Source organism: Xiphias gladius, chromosome 5 (assembly GCF_016859285.1).
Source record: "Xiphias gladius isolate SHS-SW01 ecotype Sanya breed wild chromosome 5, ASM1685928v1, whole genome shotgun sequence".
NCBI classification, from domain to species: domain Eukaryota; kingdom Metazoa; phylum Chordata; class Actinopteri; order Istiophoriformes; family Xiphiidae; genus Xiphias; species Xiphias gladius.
In genome coordinates this window covers 3,005,266-3,033,110 of record NC_053404.1, presented here as the reverse complement: position 1 = coordinate 3,033,110, position 27,845 = coordinate 3,005,266, and the positions used below count along the sequence as shown (strand labels likewise).

The 27,845-nt window shown below is 43.9% G+C and overlaps 1 protein-coding gene across 1 annotated transcript; it reads left to right on the top strand.

Annotated features, from left to right (window-relative positions):
• The first annotated feature begins 575 nt into the window (after window positions 1-575).
• mkxa (mohawk homeobox a) lies at window positions 576-27,845 on the top strand. The gene is made up of 6 exons (XM_040127169.1): window positions 576-781; window positions 3,055-3,214; window positions 6,531-6,684; window positions 10,927-11,292; window positions 26,325-26,358; window positions 26,490-27,845. The coding sequence occupies exons 1-6, from the start codon at window positions 606-608 to the stop codon at window positions 26,695-26,697; spliced, it is 1,098 nt and encodes a 365-aa protein (XP_039983103.1). The 5' UTR covers window positions 576-605; the 3' UTR covers window positions 26,698-27,845.

Sequence of the window (27,845 nt, the reverse complement as noted above, 5' to 3'; positions counted from 1 at the left end):
CGCTCTTAATGGCCCTGCTGTCTGCGCGGACTCCCCGGGCTTCTGATCCTCCGCTCGTTTCCTGCGCCGCGGAACCTGCGACTCAGAGACCGCCGCCCCTGGGATCTTTAGGCGCCGGGGGCTCCCACGAAGCCCTCCGTCAATTGGAAGCGCAGATGCACAATGTTTACAGAAAGAGCGGCGCCGCTCCGCGTGGGCCCGCCCGGGCTGAAGGACGGCTGCGCTTGCCGCTTCACCGACGCGCGGTGAGGGGCCGACCCGGTCACAAACAGCAGGGTCAGTGTATCTAGTGCCGACTCATGCCAGAACTGTGTGTGCTGTCTAGGGCCAATGTTAGATTCTTGTCAGGAGGTGATTTTTCGACTGATACCGAAGTCCCGATCCTCTCCGACCAAAGGTCACAGCCTGTTGTAGTTCACGACCACGTCGCAGTTTGTTAAGTATTTGCAAATCCAACTTTTCTAAAATATTCACACTTGTTCCACAGGAGAGACACGGGGACACTGTGACAAATCCAAGGAGATTCTTTTTTTTTTTTTTTTTTTTCCCCCACCCTTTTTTGAATTTTTGCGCATCGGAGAAATCGGAGGACTATCCGGCCCAAGATGAACACCATTGTGTTTAACAAGCTGAGCAGCCAGGTCCTGTTCGAGGAGAAGGCCAATGAGGTGGAAATGAGCAGCAGAAATTACCTAGAAGTCATCGACGGCCAGCATCCGGACCTCCTCTCCAGCAACCAGACCATCAGAGACAACCAGGCCATCAGGCACAGACGGAGCGGGTATGTGGCGCATTCTGCTGTGTTTAACGCTGCTGGTCAGCATGTGTGGCTTGTATTAACACGTGGATTAACTGGGGTCCCCGCGGGGGTTTACTGGTGAGGAGCAATACCTCTGTGTGGCACAGCGAGAGAGCGAGGCACGGCGACGGCCCCCTCGTTACCAGGGCTCCGCGACTATCTCCGCGCTCCCGTGCGCCCGATTAAGCCAGGCGAAGAAGTATCCGGGCTCGAATACGGGCCCGCACTCCTGTAACGGTGCGCGGAGGAGCCACGTGTTTGCACGGGCGTCCTCGGGCCGTAACACATTACTGTTCATTTCGTTTCGAAATGGGGACGTAGCTCCAGAGGCTGGGCTGTGCCGAAGTAGGCATTTTACGCACAACAAAAATCCCACATTAATGCACAGACAAAATATCCGCAGGCAATGACGTCTGTCTTTGCAAACCTACTCACACCTCAAGGCTGAAATTTGCTCTGACTTTTGTTTTTTGTTTATTTTGTTTTTGTTTTTTTTCTTTTTTCACGTGGCTTTAATGCACGAGGATCTGATGGATCGGGGGAATTCGTTTTTCCAGTCTTTCCCAATCTGGCCTTCACCTAGGTTTTTGATGTTAACACCTTATCTTAAAATTAATAAGTAGGTCGACCGTGTTTGGTAGCGTGTCTTATAGAGGCCTCCATCTGTTTCCAATGAATAAATCCCTCTTTCAACTCTCTGTGTGGTCCAGTCCGACACACAGGGACCGTTTTTTTTTTTTTTTTTTGGAAATATACATTTATTTTGTCCTTCTGTGACAGGGAGAGCAGGTGTAAGAATATTTTTCTGTGTATGTATTATCTGAGTGTTTGGTGGGCACGTATGAGAGACAGCTGAGGGACAGCAGTGACCTCAAGAAGCCTCCCCAAAGAGGGACCCGTGGCCATGGGGAAGAAGATCATGAACTGGTCAACTTGTGTGACTGTAAGCGGGCATGCGTGTGTTTGTGTGTGAGAGTGTTCAGACCAAAAGCGGAGAACACGGAGTAAAAGGTCCTTTAGGATGTTCATACCGATCTAGATTACAAGGAAAATATTTGTAGAACATGGACCTCAGGCAGACCTGAGGTTAGACTAAAATATGCTTTCTGGGGAGATAAAGGGCGACGCACAGCACAGCACCATACTGACATCTACAGGTTCCTAAAACCTGGAGGTCCAGGTGAGGCCGAAAATCCCTCACAGCTCAGGGGAAGCCCGCAGCCTGCTTTAGAACGGAGTTCAGGGGGGAAAGGTTTCAGTGTTCCTCTGGGGCCCCGTGGGCTGCCTGCGGCTCCCAGTGATGAACTCCAGGATATTTTGCGGTGTTTTTATTTTGTGTGATGCCACGACGGCGCTCTCACGAGAGCTGGTGGTAGCTGTGCGGCCACTGAGTTGCTGAACGGGGTCTTCCAGATGGATATTTTGTGTCTCCACCCCCGTGATATCTCCCTAATGTGATGTTTTTACAGCATCCTCTGGACATGTGTCGCGGCTCTGTTCTGAAAGGGAAAAGCAGAGCTACGATCTCAGTTCTTTCGTCAGTCGCTTGTGCGATGGCTCGGCTGTGACCGTGAGCCATCCACATTGCTCCTGATCCACTCCTCCGGGGTGTAAAATGTTAATTTGGCACACAAAAAAAAAATGCGCCGGAGCAGAATGTTTTTGTTTGCTTCATTTCAACGTGTTGGCGGTTTGTGTGGGACACACAACGAAAAATAAACTGCGAGTTGCCATTTCTCTCTCTCTCTCTGGCTCTGTCTGCCTCAGTCTCTCTCTCTCTCTCTCCCACTGTGTCTCGGTGTCTCTCTCTCCTTTAATCCTGCGTGTTTTACTTTAATTGCAGTGCTCTGGGTGAGAAAATTGCATACTCTATAGAGTGTCCACTTTATGTGCCATGACTAACTAATTCAGAAAACATGCTGGTCCACTTAGGACTCCACTTGCAGCTATGTAACATTGTTTTGCTTCAGTTCAATAAACAACACAATCCTGGATCTCATTTATGAGTTTAAGACCAGATTCTACTTTCATTTTGGAAAGGACAAATGAGTTTAAATTCTGTCTGTGTAATGTTTTATGCTGAGCTGGGTGCTGATGACGAATGCAAAACGTATACATGTGAAAAAAATCCATCTTAGACTCAAAGAGCAGCTACACCCTGCACGTATGTTGGTGGTCGTGTCAGATTAGCAGTCAAAAAAGAGAAATCAATGAGAATAATGACCTATTACATTATTCTACCTGTCTCTCCCCAGGGGTCGTCCCAGCGGCGGCAAAGTGCGACACAAGCGCCAGGCCCTGCAGGACATGGCGCGGCCACTCAAGCAGTGGCTCTACAAGCACCGAGACAACCCCTACCCCACCAAGACGGAGAAAATCCTGCTGGCCCTCGGCTCACAAATGACCCTGGTCCAGGTGAGTCCGCTCCCGTGGACCCAGTCAAGCTGCCGGCCAGTCTCTCGGTAAAGAGGCGATGCTGACTAGGCGAAAAAGGTCAGGGACCTCAGGGAGCATCCACGAGTGTGATCGGGGAGGGAAAAGTCAAATAGTGTCCATCTGCTCGGGTCTCGAAAGCTGGATTTTAACTCGCATCTGCATTCAGGAGGGTCTGAGTAGACGTTTCTTTGCATCTGTGACAACTGTTTATTTTACAACAGTTCATGCAGTGCTGAATTGTTAATTCTACTTTTCTTCCAAATGTTGCGGTCAGCAGCCATGTTCATTCTTTTTGTTTCACAACAATGTGAAACTTGCAGACATAAATAAAATATGGAGTCATGTATGTCTGTGGCTGTGACTCCTTCTCAATTTTTACCCCTTAAAAAAGTAATTTCCACTTGTCATATTGCCTATTCAACCAAACGTTATTTTCTTTTCTTCTATTCTTTAATTGTAGAGGTCTGGAGAGGTAAAACTATTCTGCAAAAACACAGCAGAAATGTATCTCCTTCTTTCTTCTTCTTTTGTTCATCTCACAACCCCTCGTATTCCTCTTCAGACCCCTTGAAGGTCCCAAGCCGCGGATTGGAAATCGTCTGTGGGTCTACTGTACTGTAATTATACTGTAGTTAGAAATGTAGCTTTTCTCATGTACTTTAAGTTCTGCTGCACCCTCTATTGTTATTTCTACTTTTTTCCAAATGCAACACTTGGCAATCATGTCCATTCATTTTTGATTTCACAACTATGTGAAAAACTACAGCCGTAAGTACATTTTGGAGTAATGTAGGTCAGTGGTAGCCAAAAGATTTGACTTTTAAGGCCGCTTTACAAAAAACCCCAGCGCTGCTCAGTTTTTTTGTATTTTTTTGTTTACTATTCTGGATATAATAATAAAATAGAAAAAATAAAAATAGTTTTGTGTTAAAAACCCCAGGATTTCCTTCTTTCTTATTCTTTGGTTTGGCTCTTGAATCCTCATGTTTATGACGAGACCCCAAAAAAGATCCCGACTCTCACTTTGGGAACCGCTGAGCTGCAGTAGGGGCAGTTATACCGTAGTTATAAAGACACGTTTTTAGAATGCTTCAAGTTCTATTGCACCCTCTACTGATAACACAAGAGCACAGTGGACAACTTGACTTTAGCGACTGACAAACGGACCCCTTCGAGGGAAAACCCGGCGGCGAATATGAGTGTATTTTGTGTCTGGCACGTCCAGCTGTGTATGTACAGTATTATCTGGCTGTCAAGGTCACTGATACGGCCTCAGAAAGTCTGCGGCAGCTTCTCGGGCCGCCGGCCATGATGCTTAATCTGGTTCTCATTTCGGGGGCCTGATGGAGCTGTTTGTTTTGGTGAGCGCAAGCAGAGTGCAGAGGAATGCTTTGTGTTGGACAGTGGGATGCCGTGCTGTGAGCACACACACAGACACACACGCACGCGTGCGCACACACACACACACACACACATTTAAACTGACACCCAAATGGCAGCAGCAGTGACAAAGGTCAGTGGAAGATTTCTTGAAATTTAGCGAGAATGATGACATGCGGGTCAATTATTTTCATCACATTTTCCAACATGAAAGATGACCTTAAAGGGATCTGTGGGTTTTTCACTGTAGTTATTTATATTGCCCCTCCAGTTTCTGTTTAAATTTGTGTTGCTGAGCCGATTAGTCGACTGAGTGAATAGCTGATCGACAGAAAAAAACATTTTAACAAACTGTTATGACCGATTAATCATCCATGTCATTCAAGTAAAAATGTCTAACATTTGCTGTTTCTACCTGCTCAAATGTGAGAATATGCAGCTTTTCTCTGTTTTTTATCTTTGCAAATGACATAAAAATGTAATATCTTTGGGTTTTGGGCCTCTGTTCGGACAAAACAAGCACCTTGAGTTCTGGGAACCTGTGACGGGTGTTTTTTTCACTACTTTCTGACGTTTTATAGACTAAACAATGAATCAGTCATTTGAAAAAATAATCAACAAATTATTCAAGACCAAATGAACTGTTGGTTGCAGCCCTAGGTGGCACTCTTTTCTTTTCCTGTCCATTTATGGAGGCTGAGAACTACCCAGTTCTTCCACTGTTTTGTCCAAATAAACCACTCTTGCCCCTGCCAGTAATGTAGAACGGATCACCTCCTTTACAGTTTTCCCTGCAAACACCCGCCTGGCACCAGGTGTTAAAAGCAACTAAATCTGTCAGCAAAAATAGCTCCTTTTTTTCCATGTAAATTTTCTGAGTTGTTTCTTTAAAGTGTGTTCTAATGAGCTGCTGCCATCTCTCCACCACCAATGAAATCCCTCGCCGTGCCTCCATGCTGTCTCCTCTACGGTACATACAGTGCAGAAAAGGCCACGGGTGAAGGAGGTCCCCGTTTTTTGAAGCCTCTGTTGGTGTCGTCGGAGTCAAGCCTGCCGTCCTCCTCCTCCTTCCGCCCTCCTTTCTTTTTCGTCTTGGCGCACTGACGGCCACCTTTCCTCCGCTCCTCCTTAGCAAGCCGCCCCGTGCCGCGCCTCACCTCGCCCCACCTCGCCTCGCCTCCCCTCCAGCCAGCCCACATGCACTAGATGTCGCCTTCCCCCCGGAGTGCCACAGCGCTGGGCTCCAGACAGAGGGATGTGGGATGGCCTTACTTAACGAGAAACACGATACCGAATGAGAGGATCAGAAAAATAAGTACTCTAGCATAAGGCCCCTGTCCCAGCCGCTTCATAAGCCGCTTGAAATCTATTGAGCATGAAAAGTTATTCTAGTATAACATCTAATGGTCTCCCTTCCCAGCGAAAGGAAGAGCGCCAGCTCAAGTGTCTTTTTTATTGCCTCTTGAAGACAGTGTTGGAAAAAATGTATTATTTGAGGGAGGCTGTGCAAATCCAGAATAAGCGTGGGGGCCGTGCATCTCGGTCGGAACATTAGTTAATGAAACGTTGCGTTCACTGGCCGTCCGGCATTTGGAGGCTGTTAAATGTTTCATGGTGTCGATACAGAAAGGGTGCATGCCGGGGTGTCTCTGCGGAGCGTCTGGGATGTTTCTTAAAGCTCAGTTTCACAGAGCTCCTCTGCAACCTGACTCGGTTTCGGTCTTTTGCCTCGGTCTCTCTTGGTTTTCTGAATGAGACCGATGGCCGGCTGAGAGCAGACGTTTTCATAAAGGCTAGTCTGTGTTTTGCTATGGATGTGGAGATGTTTGGAATCAAAACAATAACATATGCTTCTATTTGCCGTGTGCTCCCCCTTCCCGCTATTTCTTTCTCTCTCTCTCTCTCTCTCTTTCAGGTCTCCAACTGGTTTGCTAATGCCAGGAGGCGACTGAAGAACACGGTGAGGCAGCCAGACCTGAGCTGGGCACTCAGGATCAAACTCTACAACAAATATGTTCAGGGCAACGCAGAGAGGCTCAGCGTCAGCAGCGACGACAGCTGTTCAGAAGGTACGGCTTGACGGCGCTACAGCAGCCGCTCCTTCACTCGCTGCGTTCCATCCCAAGGTTTGCGTTTGCAACTCGCGCTGTACAGTGGAGAATTCCCAATCCACCGATGCCGCGGCCTGACTGCTGGAGCAGACAACTGCCCTGCGGCCCCAGACCTTATTTGGTTCTTTGGTCCTTATTTGATTAAGTGCAATGTCTTTGGGGGGAAATGCACTTCTAGGCAGAGGTAACACCCAACAAGTTGAATGGCGTACGTACGATTGTAACGGATGATGTGAGGGCAAAGCGGCACTGATGCAAAGCAATAATCATGGAACGTAGAACTCAGAAGTTATTCCAGGGTATACCATGACCACTTGCCAACAAAATGCCACATGTAATCAAACCGAAAAACATCACTCATCTCCTTACTAGTAGTGTAAAGCGAATTCTGAGCCCACTTTTCCTATTTTAAACATCCTAAAATATAGCTCTTGGGCCAGTGTTCGGACGGTGCTGCGAGGTAACATCTGGTCAAACAGGAGTCAATATGTTTCACTAGGCCGGGCAAGTTTGAACATTTTTTAAAATTAGGGGAGAAGGGAATGTTACTGATTGTTACCAGAATAGAGGACAGCGCTGAATTCTGCTCCAGAATATTTTGAAAGGGGCCACTCCGCCAGTTCTGCACACGAAGCGAACCTTGCCTGCATGGAGTTCTACTCAATTGTAAAAACAGTTGTATAATATGTTCTGTGGCTCTAGAGGAGCTCTGTCAAGTCTGAGAAAAATAACCCTGATTGCGTCATCAGGAGGGTCTAATGAAAGATGCTATTGAGTTGCATTATGAGAAATGTAGGATCCAGTGTTTATGACCCATACTAGAGATACTTGAGTCCCCCGACTTTATGAAAGTGCAATAGTAAGTTGCTGGAATACCCCTTTCAAACTGCTTTTCCAGCAGAGATAACATTACATAGCGCTGTCTCTCACACACAGACGTACGCTGCCTCTGTCTCCCCTTAAATCTCTGTTGTTCTCATTGAGAAGCTTTTTATATTTTTATTGGTTACACAAACATCCCTAGCTGAAAGCCCCGCAGCTCACCGCTGCTGTCCTTACTACAGTTTAATACGGGTACGGACTGACAGCTGCGTCGTAGGTGTCCAGTTGTACTGTGCGGTTAAAAAAAAATAATGATCCACACCTTTCAGCCAATCAGAATCGAGAAATTTCAGTGCAGTGACTCCAATTCTGAGGGGTTAGAGTTGTGATTAATAACTAATTTTGAGCTACTGTCTGTGTCCAGGGGCCCTGTATCAAAAATATAGTTGTAAGACCTTTTAATAATTCAGTTATTCCTACATACACTTGTGTTTAATCAACATGCTACCAATTAATTTGACATATGGCAAAAGTGTGTCACATTAGGAGTACTAGCTGGTATCTGGGTCCCAGGGCAAAATGTAAGGAAGCTACAATTTTATTGGTATATGTAGTGGGAGCAGGGTCACCAGGCAGTTAGCGGCAGCCCAAAGTAAATTTTCTCCTTGGGACCCGATAGTGGTAAATCCAGCAAAGTGCATTTTCTTATCTTTGCTTGCCCGAAAGAATACTGAAAAAAATGGTAAAATCATTATTTGTTTTTTTCACTTCTCTCAACACCAGTGTTAGTTATCTGAATTTTGTCTGTGACCTTGGTTATGGTTGCTTGTAAGGGTGACCAGGCTTGTTTGGGGTCATTCTACATTCCTCTCCTGTTGACACGTGCTCTAGACGAAAGCAAAAGCCACAGTAATATCCTTGAATCTATATGTCAAATTTAAGAATCATTTAATTTGTTTCATTGGCAAGATTTAACGTAGGTATGCAGTATATTAAAGCATGGAGGAGAACTTTTCCATTTGTGTAACTGCTCTATCCATCAATCTGATGGATGATCATTTCAAAGATATCACATCATAATGTCTCAGACTTCCATTAGAAGTTGGCCCATACTCTTTTATGAACCTGATGCTCTTTACACAGAAGGACCAGCAAAATCTCTTCTCATCCTACTTCTGTCTTGTGCTCCCAGAATTAAAATCTGATATGAAATGAGGCCAAAGGCCAGGCCACCTTGCACTGTACCCAACCTAGAGTGGGCTGCTACTGTGCAGAGTCATGGGTGTATGTAAATGTTGACTGTGTGACCCAGCTGAGAGACACCGAGGCCGATGGGCTGCAACACGCTGCAGTTAGGCCACCCCGCTGAGCCAACCCCTGTCTCCCAGCCTACAATTAGAAATGACTAGCTCTCTGTCAGCCGCGGATTTACTGAAAACACATGCGCACATGCTGATTATCAAGGGAGGGATTGGCTTTTTCTACTCACTGAGAGCGCAAAAAACATGGTCAGGAGACATAAAAAATAAATAAAACATACCTTCTCGCGCGGGGACAGCATGAACAGAAGGGAAGATGCTGTGGTGTCAGTGATCTCTAATTAAATTTTTGAGGAGGAGAGGCCGAGCGTGCGGCTGAGAGAGGAATGTGTGCATGGTGTTTGCATTGTGTCCGCCGCAGGCCACTGTACCGCCGGAGGCTCTGTATATCTCCCTGACTCTTCTCCCTGTCACATTATGGTTATGAAGCTATCCGCAGCCTGCTCCCACTCCTGACCCATCCACTAAAAGGCCCTCCATTATGTTTTTCTGCCTATGCTTTTGTTCCAGAGGCTATTTATGGGGCCAAACCTGACCCCACTGACCCGGTGTATATTCCTGTTACCGAGCTGAAACGGTCCAGCTTGTTCCGTGGCAAGTCCAAGACTTCTGGAGAGGACGCGTGTGTGTCGCGGAGGTGTGAAAAGGGACAGGTTTTATTTGAAAAGGTGGCAGACCTAGATGTAAAAGGACGCTGTCGTGGCATTGTAACGACAATTTTATCGTCGCTTGTGCGGTTTCAGAGGAGATGCTTAGCGTTTGCCGAATTTTACCTCAGACGGTGCAGGGAAAAAGGGGCAAGTACGCTACCTCCATGTGTTTCTGATATGTGGCAGCTATAATTTTAATTTGGCCCAGACTGAATCGAATGTCCAACCTGCCCAAATTACAAAATTACAGTCTTGGCAGGGACAGTATCTACAGTGAACTTCTCCCGGATTTCCCTCCTGCCAGAGGATATCTGGTTTTTCAACACGGTGTTTTATCTTTCTAGCCGCTTTGTTTCATCGGGTAGGGGACCATGATTTAATTCAATCTCTTCCACTGCAGAGCGCCCTGGAAATTATTTATTTCTGCAGGGGGATAGAGGGGCAACGGGCTTTTGCTGGAGAAGAAATCGACTACCATCCGTTATGGTTTGGTGATGCACTTTAAGTCTCGGCTAGGCTTTCTGCTCTTGAGGCGTTGCCAAACAACAGGGCAGGAGCGCCAGGTTTAAATCTCCCTGCCCTGGTATTTGGATTCACGGTTTACTTGAAGCTACCTCGCTCTGACTCAGTGGGGATGAACAGGCAATGCACAGGAGTTAGAAAGTCATTTAAACTAGAGAAGCGTTTGCTCAGGAAAGTGTGTGCGGTTGCCGAGGGCGGCGATACTGATTGGCATAGCTTTTGGATGAGTAGTTTTAAAGTTGGATGGAAATTGTACTGTTAACAGGGTCTGTGTTATTAACACGATGACCTGACTTACAGAAATTGTAATAACTGTACGTCATCATTATGAGCTTATGTAAATTCAATTAAGTGTGCAATGGTGTGCAATTTAAAAATTTGAATTGAGTTTATACTGTACACGAGTGCTGAGACATAAATACAATGGAGGTCTATGGGGACTGCTTTTAATTAGGCTGTTAAAAATGTATAAAGTTTTAACAGTTAACAATACAAAAGTCATCTATAAAGAGTTGCACAGTCATTTTGGTAGCGTTAGAATTGTAGGAGCAGAGAGAAATCACAAGTGTAACACAAACTTGTTTTTTAGGAATGACTCATTAAATATGCAAATGTATACATAGTTTATAAAATGCGGGAAACTACATCAATACTCATATATGCATAGGTACATGTAGCATCAATGTTTTTTGAGTTACGGGCGAACAAAAAAGGCATTGAAGAATAAAAGGTATGCGAGATAATATAAGTGTGAATGAGCAAAAATACGAAGAAAGATGCCCTCTGCTTTGGAAGATATATTTCTGCACTGCATCCCAGGAAAAAGTCTAAAAAAATGTTATTGTTAATGTTATTTTTTTCTCTGATTTGGCCCCTTGACGCTGTAGACGGCGACAACCCTCAGAGGACACAGAGTGGCCCCGAGGAGCTTACCAAGCCCATGTACCAGAGTGTCATCAAGAAGGAAGGCTCCTCCATGGTGGGCATGGCCATGGGTATGGGTATGGGTGCAGGACTGCGCTCGGCCGCCGAAGCCGCCTCACTGGCTGAGGACTACGTGTCTCCGCCCAAGTACAAGAGCAGCCTGCTGCACCGCTACCTGAACGACTCGCTGCGCCACGTCATGGTGGCCAACGCCGTTATGGACGCTCGCAAGAGGAACCACTCTGGCTCCTTCAGCTCCAACGAGTACGACGACGAGCTGCTCTCGCCGTCCTCTTCTGAGGCCGAGGCGAACTTTGTTTATCGGGCTGGTAAGGAGCCACATTTCTTGCATTCTTTCCCTTCATGAGTCTCCCGCACACACACGACATCCTTCACTTTTGTTCTTTTTTAGTCCCCTCCATCTGCACATTTTGTTTTAATGCCTGCAACCGGTCCATTATTTCCAGCTGTTTGCCTCTCTGCCTGTCTTCCTCCCTCTCTCCGTAAAACACTGCTGCTGCCATAATACACTGTTTTCTCCCTCCTCCCTACTTTTATTGATATGGGGTTTGTGCTAAATGTGTGAGATGAAGTTCAGAGAGCCTTGAGCTTTGAAAAGTGCTCTGGGAGATGTAAGCAAGACCGTAGTGCGTCTAAAACACACACACACACACTCATGTATTGCCACTTCACACACTCCAACACACTCGTGTAAGCACACTGGCCGTCTCTCACCCACTTCAGCTGAGCGGAGAAGGAATTCCCCCCAGCCAGCTCCCTCTGACCAGGCTCTAACGGGCCAGACACAACAAGGCCATGTGGAACATGCTCACTTTCAGACTACTGTTTGGCGTGTCTTTGATCCTGCCACGCGGTCCTGCTGGGAGAGCAGGGACAAGGAGAACGGGCTGTGTTTGTGTGTCAGCAGACTGTGCGTATGTGGTACATAAGAACCTGTGTTTCTTTTATAGATTAGCTTCATTTTACCTGGGCTTTAAATCACAGAAAAAAGTAAAAAACTAAAACTATGCAGAACAATGTCTAATCGTCTTAGATACAAGGTGATTGATGAGTTTCCCCTCCAAAGGCGGCGTAACATTAAAAAGTTGCCTGTCACCTTTAGATTATTGTTGAAGATTATGATCACAGATGTCCAACAGACTTGAAGGTGTCCGACCTCCCCCCCCCCACAGAATGAAAAACACCGTCCGGAGCAAGATGAAGCCTTTCTTTGGTTTAGTCAAAGCTCCTGTTTTTTTTTTTTTTTTTCTTCTCTTTCCGCCTGTTTTCATCTCGGTCAGCATAATATGTTCCACTCTGTCACTGTGTTTTGGCACAAATGGGAAGAAATGAAAGTCTCTAAAAGGAAATAATCCTTTAAAAAAAATGTCTCCTTGCAGACTTCCTTACTTTCACTTTTTTTGTTCAAATTTAGGGCAGGCAAGATTTAACACTGTCAACTTTTCAAAGTGAATTTAAACCAAACTAAATATTAAAAAAAAGATAAATCTGACATGAATGGCAAAACAATTTTGCAGTTTGGAATCTAATCCCATCATACAGGAATGTACTAGAATAATTAATCATTTATCATTAATTTCATGTAAATATAAGTTTTAGTAATTTCATGGGAGTTCCTATTTAAAATTTCTTGTTTTTAATTTTAGACAATTTCAGAATATATAAATATGAATCGAAGTCTTGTGATTTGGGAACAATTAGTTGAATGTTCACCTAACCCATCAAATAAATCTTCTAAGGAAACACGACTTCCTAGCATGTATTAGTCGAGGGTAATAACTCCCTTCCTTTACTCACATGATGGAAACTTGCTGTTGTTTTGCATTATATTAAATCATGACCCGATTCGAGCCAATTATTTGGGTTGAGTTTGGTTGACTCATATATTCAAGGCAGCAGGGAACTTGCATTTTAACTTAGGCTAAACCCTCTCCAACCTTTAATTGACGCTGATATTCTCTTGCGCTGTGAATCTAGCGTCAGACCCTCGCAAACCACAGAACTCTGCGCACTACAAAGGCTTTAACAATGCGTCAGTTCACAACTAGTCTGAGCCGTGAACAGCCAAGGTCAGATCTGTCTTCTTCAGCTGAGAGCACCCTTTGTTCAGATGGACTTCATAACCGATAGCGATGTTTTCACTTTCTGATGAGCATGGACAGGGCCCGGAGGGGGCGGATTTGAAGGTTTAGGTGATGGAGTGACGGAGGATGGGGGGCTTTGTGTGGGGAAGAGCAGGTTTTATTGTCTTTCATTCAAAGCAACTCTTATGGACAAATGTGTTTTGTATTATCTGAGCGTGAAGGAGGGCGGGGTGTGTGTGTGTGTGTGTGTGTGACGGGTTTGTATGAAATGCATCAATGACTGCGACGGTTACAGTCCTGCTGATCAAAAAACCTAAAACCCTGTGACCTGAACGAATATCAGGCTTTTTCACTGCACAGCACCTGCTGGGTCTCACAGATGGAGAAGGAAAGAAAGAGATGGATAGACCAAGTGAGACTTATAACTCCCTCTCTACCAGATTTTAATAAGAGAAATCCCAGAAAAAGGATTAATTCACCTGGCTGGCCTGCTGTTTTTAATAGAGAGTAACAATTTTATCTCTCTGGTTAATATAATTTCTTGGCTCTGACGTCTCCCTCTTGGATTTCTCGGGCCCTGGCACCCTTACAGAAGTGTTACTCCATTACATGCAAGAGAAGCTTTTGAGTCCACACGTGGAAACTTCTCTGAAGTGGTGTTGACTCATGGGATCGAACACCTGCCGGGGCCCTCTGGTCCGATCGCTCAGTCGAAGAAATGAAACAAAGAAAAAAAAGTCGAGAAAATGAAATTTTAATTCCACATCTGATCTTGCCGACGCAGACAGAGCAAAGGAAAGAGGGAGACAGAGAGAAATAATTTTAAGCTCGGGTTTGCATCATTTCCTCTGTAGTTTTTTCTCCTTTGGACTGCACATTGCAGATATTTTTGTAGTGAACACATTCCTCTTTACAAATAGTTTTATTGTGTTATTATAATAAGAGAAAAATGTTTCCCCGAGTGGCAGATTTTACATAAATCTGTACTTATATTCAGGATACAGAGACAAAACAGACAGAATAAATAAGACTTAAGCTCTCTCAATGTTCCCCCCAGTTGCTATTTGACAGTGACAAAATGACATTTTCAGGCAGTAAGGAGGAAAAGAATTTGAACTTGAAAGAAAGAGCACAAACGATGTCTCTTGGCACATTCTTTTGCTGAATTCCTGCCTGTAAAACAATTGTGATTGGTCAAAGCAGGGGTGGCGTGCCTGGCAACCATCATACCATTGGCTAAAAGACCATTAATGGGCCAGTTGGCTGTTGTGGCCGCGGCCTGAGCCCACAGTGTTATCTGTGACTACAGAGGGCAGTCAGACGTGGCAGGAGATGGAGAGTGTAGATTTACCCCAGTGGAAAACTAAACTTCTGATGGCTTGAGAGGACTCACACACTTGCACACGCACACACACACACACACACACACACACACACATTCATGTACCATTCACAGGCCTCATACCATACAAGCACAGGCACACACACATCCAGTACAAACACCCACATGCACACACACCTACAGGTCAAAGCCTGTGGGGAATTTCATTGAACACAAGGAGCAGTAGAATTCCATCACACATGCCAGGGGTTTCATGCCAAATTACCCTTTAATGGGATATTAAATGGCAGGAATCTGGCTGAATGTTTTTCTTCTTGCTCAGTACCAGATTTCGCCCCGTCCGATATCATATAGATCATTATACGCCAAACAACTCCCAACGTTTCTGCGGATGGAGACTGAGAGATCTCGGTCAGGCATTTTACACGAGGTTGACAGTGGTACATTTTCTCAGGTTCTCTCCTTTATGGACTCTGGTTACAGCTGAGTACAGTAGCCTGATGGTGAACGTAGAGCGCTTGCCAGTGCTTCTATTGATGTGGAAAAGTACAGATAGCTGGAAGCAAGTCAGTGGCCACCAGCAAGTTTCCAATAATTTGAATTTAATGTGCCTCTTTCAAAAGTACATTTATTAATTTAAGATAATCAGATTTTTGTCTGATTTTCTGATGAGGACTAAGGATCTACAGCCATGTTAGCCGCTCTGTCAGCTAAATGCTAACATCGGCATGCTTCAATTCTCAGAATGAAAATGCTAACATGTTGATGAATAGAGGGTTATGTTTGTCTTCACAATTTGGAGTGTTAGCATGCTAATGTTTTCTAATTGGACCTATTAGCACAAAGTGCATTTTAAGTAGATGGGAGTTTCTATAGTTTTGCAGGTCTTTGGTTGTAATATTGGACAAACTTCGATCCCAAGATGGTGCCAGATGAAAGGTTAGAGGGTCACTGAAGGTATTAAAATTCATGCAGGGGGGCGCATGAATGTGTGGACTACATTTCACGGCAATCCAACCAGAAGTTGTGGAGAAATGGAACTCAAAACCACAAATGTCACCTTAATGGTGGCATTAGATGAAATGTAAGGCAATCACCAAAGTTTTTAGGATTCATCCTCTATGCACCATGTATGGTATGTTTGCACCAAATTTCTTGGTGACTCATTAGACGCATTAGTTTTTGAGATATTTCAATCTACTAGCGTGGCGAAAAAAGAAAGTTTTGGAAGCCATTTTTATTTTTTTTCTGTCGCTACATAATACTCCCCCAAGACCAAGAGTGTACAGCCGTGCTAGCAGCTCAGTTAGGTTGTACTTAGGCACAGTCCTACTAGTTTAACGGTAACATGCTAACATGCTCATAATAGCAGTGATAACATGTTTGCATTTACCAGGTATGTTATGAACCCTGTTCACGACTTAGTTTAGCTAGTTAGCAATAAACACAAAGTAAACTGAGGCTGATGGGAGTATCATTAGTTTTGCAGGTATTTGGTTATAAACCAAAGTACTAAACAAAGTTACGGGATCACCAACATTATAACTATTCATTCTGAGGGGAATATGAATGTCTGGCGTGGCTAGACATAGAATTTATGTCTTCAACCCTGCCAAAATGGTCTAATTATTTTTGCCAGTTTCCTCTACTGTTTGCTGCATTTCCCATCAACACATATCGAAGTCGGAGGCTTTCGGGCAGACAAAGCAGCAAACTCACATTTATTTTGCAGCAGTAAAGTAACTTACTTCTTAGTCAGGTACCATTTAACACATAGATTTCTTAGAAATCTGTTCAGTGCAAACAGCAGCGTTTGACTGCAGCAGCTGAGAGCCTAAGGGTCTTTCAAATTAGGTCACAGCAAGTTCCAGACAGTTATTGAATCCTGGAGAGTTCAGTGGCACTTAAGGAGCTCCGGAGTCGTCCAGTTGAATGGAAGAAAAGTCATCTTAATGTGGAAAAGAAAAAGAATGTTTGGATATCTTTTCCTGAGGTAGAAAGGTAGAAAGATGTGATGGTTGTTCATGTCAAAAAGAGATTTCTATCTTGGCTGTTTTCATATTTTTGACTAACAAGATAAACTGGATTTCCTTTACCATTACTGTCTCTCTTATTTCCTCTTCAAAGAGAAACCAACAGTGATGATTGATACAGCAGCGTTGCTGAGGGATAGTGACTGTTGTGTCTGATTTAAGACTCTGATGTCAAGTGTGCTGACTGATGAGCGGTGGTGTAATTTACTTTAGGCTGCAGACCAACAGGAAAGACAATGCCCAACGTAGGGCCGCTCGGTGACAATGAGCCACTCCCGGACAGTGATGGATGAATACTCCTCATCTTTGGAATCCAAAGATGTGGATAAACTGGCTACAATTTGCTCTTTCCACAGTTTCATAGGAAAGGAGAAAGGGAAGACAGAGAGGAGGATGTTGGGGATGTTGTTCCAAGAGAGCAGTTTTTGCCAAGACTCACTGGGTTCAGGTTGGGGTTTAGGAATCAGTGTGGAAGGGATTAGAAGAGGAGAGGGAGGCACTTGTTCCATCCAGATCAAGAGCTGAGTTTCTCCAGCAGTGGCCTGTTGGGAGAAGAAAGACAGCATGGTGGCAGTGACTAAGAGACACAGAGAGTGTGGTTGGAAGAAATGAGTGCGTGCGTACTGTTACTGTGTGTGTGTGTGTGTGTGTGCTCTTGAATTTCTTCTCACATGAGGGGAACCCACCAGAGTGAGGGCAGTTGGCCAGACCTCACTTTGTTAAGGGTCTGTTTCAGGCATAGAACTTGGATTTAGGGACTGGGTCAGACTAAGAATTAAACCGCACTGAAGGTAAAGTTCACCCAGATTACAAAAAATATAGCTATTTTTGCACTTACTCTCAGTGTTGTCTGGCCATGGAGATTGTTTTCATTTCAATGTCTCTCTGAAACTTCTGCCAATGCAATGGAGATAATGAGAATTTTATTTCTGCTCCTCAGAGTATTGAATAATTTCCTTTGAAAAATTCAACAGCAAGATGTCTCGCCAAAATCAGTGTCCCTGTGACGGTGGCTAATCCTGAGACGTCGCTGCCAGCTGTAGACCAGTGGTTCCCAAACTTTTCAAGCCTTTTTTAAAATCATTTATTTAAAAAAAACCCAACAAAACAAATAATTCCAATGTACAATTTGTGAGATAGTATAGGAACTAACGAGGTATTACAATATTAAGTGAAATTATATGGGCTTGTTCTCAGCTATTAAGAAAAAAAGAAGTCAGCACGCTATGTTGCTGTGCAGATTCTCAGATAAATACTGAACTTAAAATAAACAGTAATTAAGGATTTAGTATGGTAGATTGTTCAAAGTATTTTTTTTTTATTCAAAAGTTAATTGGCTTACATTTTAGTTTAAAAAGAAACACAGGGAGACGCACTCATTGCACCATGCTGTGATTCATTCAGCTTTCTTAGTTTATAAGTACTGCATCTGATAGCTTATATCTACAGATTAGGCGTTCCAACATATTTAACAGGCTTTTTTAGTAACAGTTAAAAAGCAGCTATTTGACCTCCGGTTGCTTATTTCTATTTTTTGAAAATGTCACATAAAAAGACAGTTTATGTCGGTGTTTTAAATTAAAAAATAAAAATGTGCTGAAATGAAAAATTGGAAATGAAAGTGTGATTTTTCACTGCTGTGAGAAGTTTCCGATGGAAACTCCAGTCACTTCCATTGTATTTAGGTGGCTGAAGCAATCTCAGGCAGATGTCTAAAGTATCTTCGTGGCTATATACTGCAGGGGAAAGGAAAAAAGTTGCTCCGTAGTTTGGGAGAAAGTGACCCTTTAAAGTCAGTTTAGCACCAGGACTTGGATATAGCATGTTGATGGTGTAGAACTACAAGCAAACTGTCTATGCATGTTGGTGTGTGCCAAAAGATACACACACACACACACACACACATGAAGAGATGCTTCCACCACCCTGGTTAAGGCATGCTCACAGTGTGTGTCAGCTTTATATTATATTCCTTACGTACTCAGTTAAGAGGGTCTCTTGAGGTTTGGTACAAACGTAATTAGAAACAAACTCTCTCTTGAAAAGCGGAGAGAGACTTAGATGAAGCAGAATCTAACCAAATGTCAGGGATCTCTTTGTGCACAGTTATGCTCATGCGCTTTGCCATTAACCATAGAAACAGACAGGTTTAATTGTTTCCCTTTCCTTTTCTGAATGGATGATTGTAAAAATTTGTGTTTTAGGAAAGGAACCTTTGTGAGTCGTATTTTTGGAGCTTGGAGGCAGGATATTTTCAATTTTCTATTTATTTTTGTTTAACCACTGCAATAACATTTCAGTGTCATATAACTCCACGTGGGCTGGGTACTTGTATGTGCATTACACATTAGACATGATGGCTAACTAGCTAGCCATATTACACAAGCATACTTTAAAGTCTTTTTTTGCACTCTGCCTCCACAATCTGAATGTATACGGAAGGCTGTGAAGTGTCCTTCAGGGTGTGGCTGGTCCAACGGTGGGAACGAGTGGGAGTTGGCAGAGGTGAGGTATAATCCTGGCATTAAAAGCTGTGGTGCAGCTTCATGCAAATGGAAAGGTGCATAAAATGACAGAGAGAGTTAAGAAAAAAAAGAAGGAAACCCTGATGGCGGACCGCTGTCATCGGAAGACGGGATATTGGCTTCCGACCACTAAACAGAGGCTGGGTGCGAGGCAAACAGAGAGGACAGCGGCAGACTGAGACAGTGTTCATTCTAGCCGTCATCCTGCGGAGAAGTGTTAGCAGACAAACATCGACACAGACACTGTTTATATGCAACTCCCTAACATAGAACTGGGAGAGAGCAGAATAATGAGCCCTCTCAACCTGATCATTTTTAAATCATCAGCACGCCAAAGCATTTTGGGACGTGCGCATGCACGCACACACACAATCAGGTCATCAGATTCAGAGAAGCACAGCTGCCTGCCTAGTCAGGGAACCCGAGCTGCACTGCCCTGGTCTGTATAAAACACAAATTGTTTCCATTTTAAAATCTGAGCCGTTTCAAGAACAATAGGCTCCCATTGTATTCCCACGGGACGGAGGGGGAGCAATGAGTGAGGGTGAGGTTTAATGAGAGAGCAGAGGTGTGACCTAGCAAGGACACAGAACACACACACACACACACACACACACACACACACACACACACACACACACACACACAGAGTGTGAGAGGGCAATTCAACCTACCACTGAGAAGAAATGCAACATAATGATGCAGTGAGTGCAGCGCAAACATATCATTTGGCCTCCAGCTCCCGAAAAACGGATATTTTTGGGCACATGAAAACACTTAAAAATCCGAATAATGTTTACCTGTGGTTTTCGCTTTATTTTTTTCCTAATGTGTATGTGTTTTGTGCACCGCAAACAACAGCCGTTCATCCCCCGAGGACGTTACTCAGGAACCCGTGATGAAATGGGCCCGTGGAGAGGAGTCGGCCCTGTTTTGTCTCTTTAGTACCTGTTGTATCAAAGCAATGGTAACAGGCTCATCTGTTTGTCATCAGCGATGCGCCCCTGTTGTCATGAGGTCAGTATTTGAAGTATGAGCCCGCTGATCCTCAGATGCGATCGCTGTCTCCCGTCCAGTCTTTTGGCGACAATCATTTTCATGCGGCCATCTGTTGTCACGCCAAATCCCAAACCCTGACCTTTGCTGGTCATCGGGCTGTTTTTTTGTCCACGACACCCTGGCAGTCCACGCACACAGTCACACGAGCACATAAAGAAGACACTCACACACTTGCCATGACAACGTATTTACTTCTCTGTCGAGACGCTCTTCTCATTTTGGCTGATTTACTGGGGCCCTGATTACACTCTGTTTACTGGCACTCGTAAACACAATGACAACCTGGCAGCGTTTAAATCTCTGAAACACTGTTATTATTTCTCCATCTAGCAAGAAGACATAAGGCAATCCTCATTGCTGGATCTTGGTTATCTGCCCCGACCGCAGCCACACCAGTGTATCATCTGCTGGGCAGACACGGAAAATAAGCAGCACAGAAAAAGAAATGCAACGGATGGGAAAGTCTTTTTTGGGCAGCGGCTCAGTATCTGTCTGGTTTTGTCACCGTGTGTATGTTCTATTTAATAGTGTAAGAGCTAATTATACAATATTTTTTTAAGTGATGAAAGCCTTGTCAGGGCAAACGGAGAAGCCATTAAATTCACACCATGTATGATGTCTTTGGCTAACTGAATGGAATTGACAGTTTGGTTCTTTGGAGTCTCAGACTCAGACATTTTCATCACCCATAGAGTCAGAGAGAGAGAGAGAGAGAGGAATGGTTGGGAGGGGTAATATAAAAGTAGCGTTGGCAGAGCGCAAGGTAGCAGAGTGCCAAGGCATCTCTAACTTCATTTACAGACCCTTCTTGACATTATAAAAAGTACAGGTCATTAAAGAAACATAGAAAGATAGAACTGAAAGCCCAAAAGAGTCCGTGATCGCTCTGTTTCGCAGCTCATGCTCAAGACCGCGGCTTGGGTTGGTGTCAAATCAAAGTTGGAATCAATAGATGTTGCTGTATATCACCTGAAGTGTGTGTCATTTCCTTACTTTGGCCAGAACCAAAAGGATTTGGCCAAAAGTAGCTAGTCAATGCAGTCACGTGTCTGCACATTCACTAGTTCAGATAAGACTTCACATCCAGTAAGCTTCGTGACACAGATGTTGCTGAGGTAAAGCGGGGCTTCAAGATAATGCACGTTGTGTGCCGAGAGCGGCGTTATGACTCACCTGTGGTGACGGTAACTCCTGACTCACCCTCAGACCTTGAGCGGCTGCGTTAGACCACAAAGAGGCTGCATAATGACACGGTATTGCGGTTGCACAGGTCAGCGGCGAGCAGATTGTCAAGTCTACACCACTCTGGTTCTCATCAGGTGCTCTGAGGGAAATCCCCTTAGATCATTTCCTTCCCTTAACATTTGAGTTTGGATCTGTTGTGTGTGTTTGTATGTTTGTGCGTTTGTGTGTGTGTGTGTGTGTGTGTGTGTGTGTGTGTGTGTGTCCAATTTTCAGTCTTCCTCCAGTGGTAGAATAATCTTCTCAATCCTGTCAAAGTAAACTCATTTCACCTTCTGCCCAGTGACATACAACCCTTTTAATACAGAGAGGGTTAAAAAGGTTTTATTAACTAAAACTAATGGCTTTATTAATGGTTAATAAATAATTTAATGATACTGAATAGATTTGAAGTATTTCTGAGAACAACTTTTGAATTGCCAGGTTGTTAAGAAAAACTCTGACTGGTGTGTATCTTCCTCCAGCAGGACATTTGCTTGGTCTTATGTATTAAGTGTTTATTAACATTTACAACCGCGCACTTGGTGGATTCAATCAGTGATTGAATTGTAACATTTATAATTGTTGAGGACTAGCAAATTTTTACTGATGACTTATTAGATATTGTGAAACTTTTGACCCTTTGTAAATTACTTTATTAACAGTGTGTGCAGCCATGATGGGTCATTAACCTTTATGAAAGACTTATTAACACTTTTAACTGTAAACTTGATTGTTTATTAGAAATAATAACTTTACTACTAATGAGTCACCAGCAGAACATATTTTTCACAACCTGGCAAACTTGAAGCTATTCTCATTAATGACTTATAACTAATCTATAAGGCCTAAGTAAATGAGTCATTAACCATTAATAAAGCCATATGTTAACAACTTATTGACCCTTAAAGGGTACCTTATGGCAAAGTGGTGACAACTTTTCTTCTTTACTCTTTCAACTGTTCATAAAAATCAGTGTTTTTTAACCAACTTTAATGGTTGTCTTCAGTACACTTGCAATTGTTGGCAACTGGAATAATTTGACCTTTTGGGAAATATGCTCATTCGCTTTCTCAGAGTTCAATGAGAAGATCAATGCCATTTTCATGTCTCTGCATTAATTCTGGAGCTAGAGCTCGGCGATGGATGTCTTAGCTTAGCATTAGCTGGCCTGGCCTTATCCGAAGTTCAAAACTATGCCGACAGGAACCTCTAAAGCTCACTAGTTGACACAGTATTTAATCTGTATACCAACCGAAATGTAAAAATGACAAGTTGTGTTTTTCTTTCCCCCACAGGAAGTTACAAGCTAGTTGTCATCAAGTAGTTTCAGTACAGATCTCCCCAAGAACCTCAAACACAAATTGTAGAGGTGCTGCTAAGAGTATTTTTTAACTTGAGAGAAAGAGCCAGGCTAGTTGTTTCCCCCTGCCTCCAGTCGTTATGCTAAGCTAAGCTAATTGACAGACACGACAACGGAATCTTCTCATTTGTCTCTCAGAAAGAAAGCAATGAAGCTAATTTTGCAAACATGTCAAACTCTTCCTTTAAAATCCTGCCCTTCCTCTTACCTGCTCTGTTTTATGAAACGCCTTCCTCTGTTGCCTTTTATGGTTATGGGAACATTGTAAAGCCACTGAAGACGTAATTATGGCAACATGTGATTTTCTGTGAGCTACGATGTGATGCTTATTCTAAGTCACAGGCCCACTACTTAAAGGCCTGAAATGTAAATGTGTGAGTGTGTGTTTATTTGTCTGCCTAATTCAGCCCAGCCCTCGCTTTGTGCAACAGGGCCTGTCTTGTTTACTGTTGTGTGTTGCTAACAACAGCACCAGATGGTAATGATGATAGCCAAGCACTCTCCTCCACAGTCATCTTAACAGGTGTAACCTCATTCCCTCTCTAACTTGTCAACCCCTGCTTGTTTTCGCTCATTTTCACCAAGTTTTGTTCAAGATTGTCAGTGTTTTTTCTTTTTTCTTTTTTGCCCTCTTTTTGCTCTCCCTCCACGGTGATGCTAAGCGGGCTAGTATTTTTCGACTTCCAGCACAACTCCAGAAAACCATCAGACTTCTTAGCTTTCCCCTTTGGCGGTCCGTGAAAGCCCACTGTCGGTGAAGCCCAAAGGCAACAGATAAGTGGACTGAGTGTTCAGTAGCAAAGTAGTAAAGCAAAAGAAAAAACACGGAAAAAAGAATGAGAAAATAATAAAAGGTCCTCTGTGATTTATTGGTGATTTATTGAGTCTTTGGCACTGCTCTTGTTTTAAAAAATCTGAGTTTTAGATGTTTTAGGCACAGGGCCTTGGAAATAGAGTTTTTGTATGTGTGGTGCATTTCCAGATCCTGGGGTCTGGGGTTCCCACGGGCAGGGACTGATGCTTAGTCCAAAAGGGGGTGGGGGGTCCTGGAGATCAGGATGGCTCGGGTCAACTTTGCATTCACACCTTCTCCACCTGGGCTTTCAAAAACACCGAAAACATGGTTTTGTTTGTTCTGAATGCAGCATCTGGACAGTTGCTGCCTCACACACACTGACACTGGAAACACTTAAAGCTGGGGATGGAAAGACTCACATGCTGCACTTCACAACATACAAAAAGACACTTTCCTCAGCACGTTGTGTTTCTTTCATGTCGCTGTGATTGACCCTTCTGCTGCTGTCGTAAAGCAAGCTATACACCGGGCACCACAGCAGTAAACACTGAGCTAATATATCATGGGGTAACATAAACAACACATAACAACAGTGTAATTTGCCTGTAATTACGGTGCTTTGATTATGGAGAATGGCCCATATTTTTAATCAGGAGCAATCTGCTTTGGAGCACTGGCTACAATCAAGAGAGTAGACGGAGATAGAGTGAAGAGAGGATGACTTCAGTCTTCTTGTAGCTACCTGATATTCACAATTTAGGCTAGAAAACATAATGGCTGGAAAACGATCAAAAAAGAGAGTAAGAAGAAATAAAGAGATGAAGAGAAGATGGATAAAATCAAGGGCTTTTGAAATTATGGAGGAAGTGCTTACTCTTGATATAGCATAGTCACTCTTTATTAAAACATAGATGGGAAATATTGCATTTGTTTTGGCTGGGCTGCATGGGAATGGTCTGTTACGAGTACCTGGATCAGGGGGTATTACAGCAAATCGCTGCAGCAAGAGGTGAACGAGTGGAGGACAGAGGATGAAGGACCCGTGGAATATCAATAAAGGAAAAAGGACTCACTGATAAAGCCAGATAAAGACCGAGGGAAAGATAAGAAAGCGGGGAGTTGTGGCCAGACGAGAATGTGAGGATTTTGTTGGAAAGCTTTGACGCACTGAAACCTAAAATCTCCTTCTGTGGTTTGTACTTCTGGGTTATCATGTCCTCATCTCCCTCTCACACGTGTGCACACATTCCTCTCTTCTTCTGTCTAAGAACGCTCAACAGAGGAAAACTGTGGAGAGGGAAGTCTATCTCTCTCTGTGGAATACACCTATTACTGAACAAACGGGAAAACTACAGGAAATTTTATAATCAGGCCCACATTAGCCCGGGGCCTCGCAAACCCGGTACTGTCAGTGTGGGTCACGCTACATGGGAACATTTTTGGAAAACAAGGGAGGAACAGAGCAAGGCGTTGGGAATAATTGGGTGCTTATGGCAGCTTGCAAAAGCCTGAACACTGGATCCAGATCTTTGGAAAGTCCATGGAGGGTTTTGGCGAGGCTAGAGGTGACAAAGCAGAACGGTAAAATCTTGTGTGTGCTTTTTCAGACGCCAGAGGAGTTTGGAGTTTTGGCTCTCCGTCTCTGTGGCCGTCTGTGACGATGCTAGACCCCGAACGCACTGTCCTCGTGCAACCTCTTTTCAGTCCCTTCTAACAATCATGCGAATGAAATTCCAGAAAAAATGAAGGGTGCAGATTTTCATTTGCAGGAGGGAATGCTCGTTGCCCGTTCGACTGTTCTGTTGCGGTGACAGTGGCACAGGGAAATGCTCGTTAAAATGGCCGCTCAGGTTTAGACATTTGCTTCACTGGGAAATGTGGCGTGGGGGGTACAGGAGACTGGGCGTCTCTGGGACATGTGTTTACGGTGGGACATCTGGGAGGGTGATGAAAGAAGTCACATGCAAGAGAGCAAGAACTCATTGTTGAGCAAAATACCTAGGTAAGACGAACTCTTTGGTACCTTTGCACTAAATGGAGATTTTGAGAGAATTTGCCCCCTTTTGAATGTTCTTAAGTTGGCGAGTCAGCTTATACCTGGTCAAGACTGAACTTCTTAAAAGCTCACAGGGCCTTAGCTGTGTGTTTAGTTAACTTAAAAAGAGCGCCTGGAGGCTGCACAGCTAGGAAATCCAGATGCTCTGTTCTCTTTTAATGCCTCATGAAACGTCAAGCCTGTGTCATCGTATTAACTGCTGGGCAAGACCTAGAGCTGGACCCAAGGGAGAAGACAGGTTCAGCGCACAAATTAACCCACGTACACACAAACAATCGTGTACATGGTCTTTCTCACTGGACGAGCAGCACGCTGAAGTAAACATACTTGGTTGTCCCGAAGAAAAGTTTGGTTTCATTGTTTAAATACTTTGCTATTCCCTGCTAATGTTTTACATATGAGATAGAGATTGCTCCCATTTGAAGAGAAAAAAAGGGAGCAGGCATCCATCTTTCTCTCACTGACTCACTTGCGGCCTTTTCATTCCCACTCAAATCTTTTACACTCAGTCATTTTCAACCTGATTTCTTCAGACAACTCAATTAGTTGGCTGGAGCCCATTTGTTTTTGAACAAAATATTAGAGAATGGAGTTTATGAGTCATAAGAAACATCTTTCAACCTGATCGTATTAGTCACCTTGTTTCTTGACGGCTTCTTGCAGAACGTCCTTTTCGTCCAGCGTTTGAGTAGAGAGAGAAAACAGAGCAACACATGTTTGCACAGCACAGGGTGTACACATGCAGACCTCACACAAAAGCATGCACACACACAACTCCTGAGCCTGTATGTTTCTAGATTTCAATAAATCCTCATTGACCCCAAAGAACTAAACCTTTTTTTTTTATTCTTGTGCTTTCAGAAACCACAGACCATGGATCAAGTAAATGTGACAAGTGAGTGGACTTTCTCTTACCTCGATCAAATCCTCTCTTTTCATTCATTACAAGCTGAACTTCACCTCTAATGCCCCCACTCTCTGTTTTGTTCTTTCGTGTGCATGTTTGCATGTTGTGTTGATCATCAGTGGAAGCAGTGGCGTCGGAGCTGTGCAGAAGGAGAAGGTGAAGGGCAAAGACGAGACGTACTGGAAGGAGATCAACGCTGCCATGGCCTTGACCAACTTGGCGCAGGGGAAGGACAGCGCCTCCGGGACCACCAGCTGCATCATCCAGAAATCCTCCCATATAGCAGAGATCAAGACTGTTAAAGTGCCACTGGTGCAGAAATATTAGCCCTGACGTCATCCTCCCGTCTCTCTATGCAAACCACCAAACATTCCTGTTTCAGCAAACTCGCCAGAGTCCAAATAAACTGCCCCTGACATGAAAAGAGAACTGTTGTTTAAGGAAGGGGGGGCTTTTGAGGCGAGGAAGCGTGGAACAAAAAGAGAACTCTCATTCTTTTTGGTTGTTATTGGTGTCTAAAAAAAGTGCAAAAGAGGCCTTGACCATCCTTTTGTGTGCTGGGTTAATGTGTGGCAGACAAGTGTTGGTGACAGTTTCACTGCAGTATTTCCTAAAACAAACAGACACTTTTGTAATGTTAACTTATTTTTGGATGAGTCAGATTTTTTTATTTCTTCTTTTTTACGCTACAAAATGTGTATGTTGCCAAAGTGCCTTTGTTATCTAGACAAATATCTCGTTGACTGCGGTCAATGCAAAGTACAGATACTGAGGTGCCTCTTTGGAATTTTTGAAGGATTATTTTGCAAAGTTTAGAGTCAAAGTCATGATTCATGATTTGTTTTGTGAATGGAAATGCACCATAACAGCCTGTGCCCTAAGAACTGAATGGGCTCACCACCTGAGGCACTGATGAACTCAAATAGCACTCACACACACACACACACACACATAGATGCACACTCTCTCAGAAAATGCCCCGCATTCATTCTCTGTTCTTGTTTTGACTGGAGTGTTCATTATGACTGTAAGCTGAACACTGTTTTGTCTCAGTCAGTCTCTTGTTTCTGGCAAGCCAACAATAACTGTTGGATACGTAGATAAGTTGCTCTAACGTGAGCAGCAGATCGATAAGCAGCCAACATTCTCCACCTTGTCCACATCTCGGCCTTGGATTTCATTAATCAGTGAAGGATTCGTTCCGTATCGTGGCTTTTAGTTGCTGAAACGTGCACAAATGCCCAGCTGGACCCAAATGAAGTCGCACTCACCCACGCAGTGACATAGTTATAACAGATCCACAGGCATGCTTTAAGGGTTCAGTGCAGTATTTGTTCTTATGGAAGAATGCCATGACCTAAAAGGGATGTTTTTGCTTTGCAGTATCAGTGTTTTTGTGGACAGTGTTGCCTTTTCACTTTTTTGTGCTCCGAACACGATAGTCCGGACTCGATTTAAAAAAAAAAAAAAAAAAA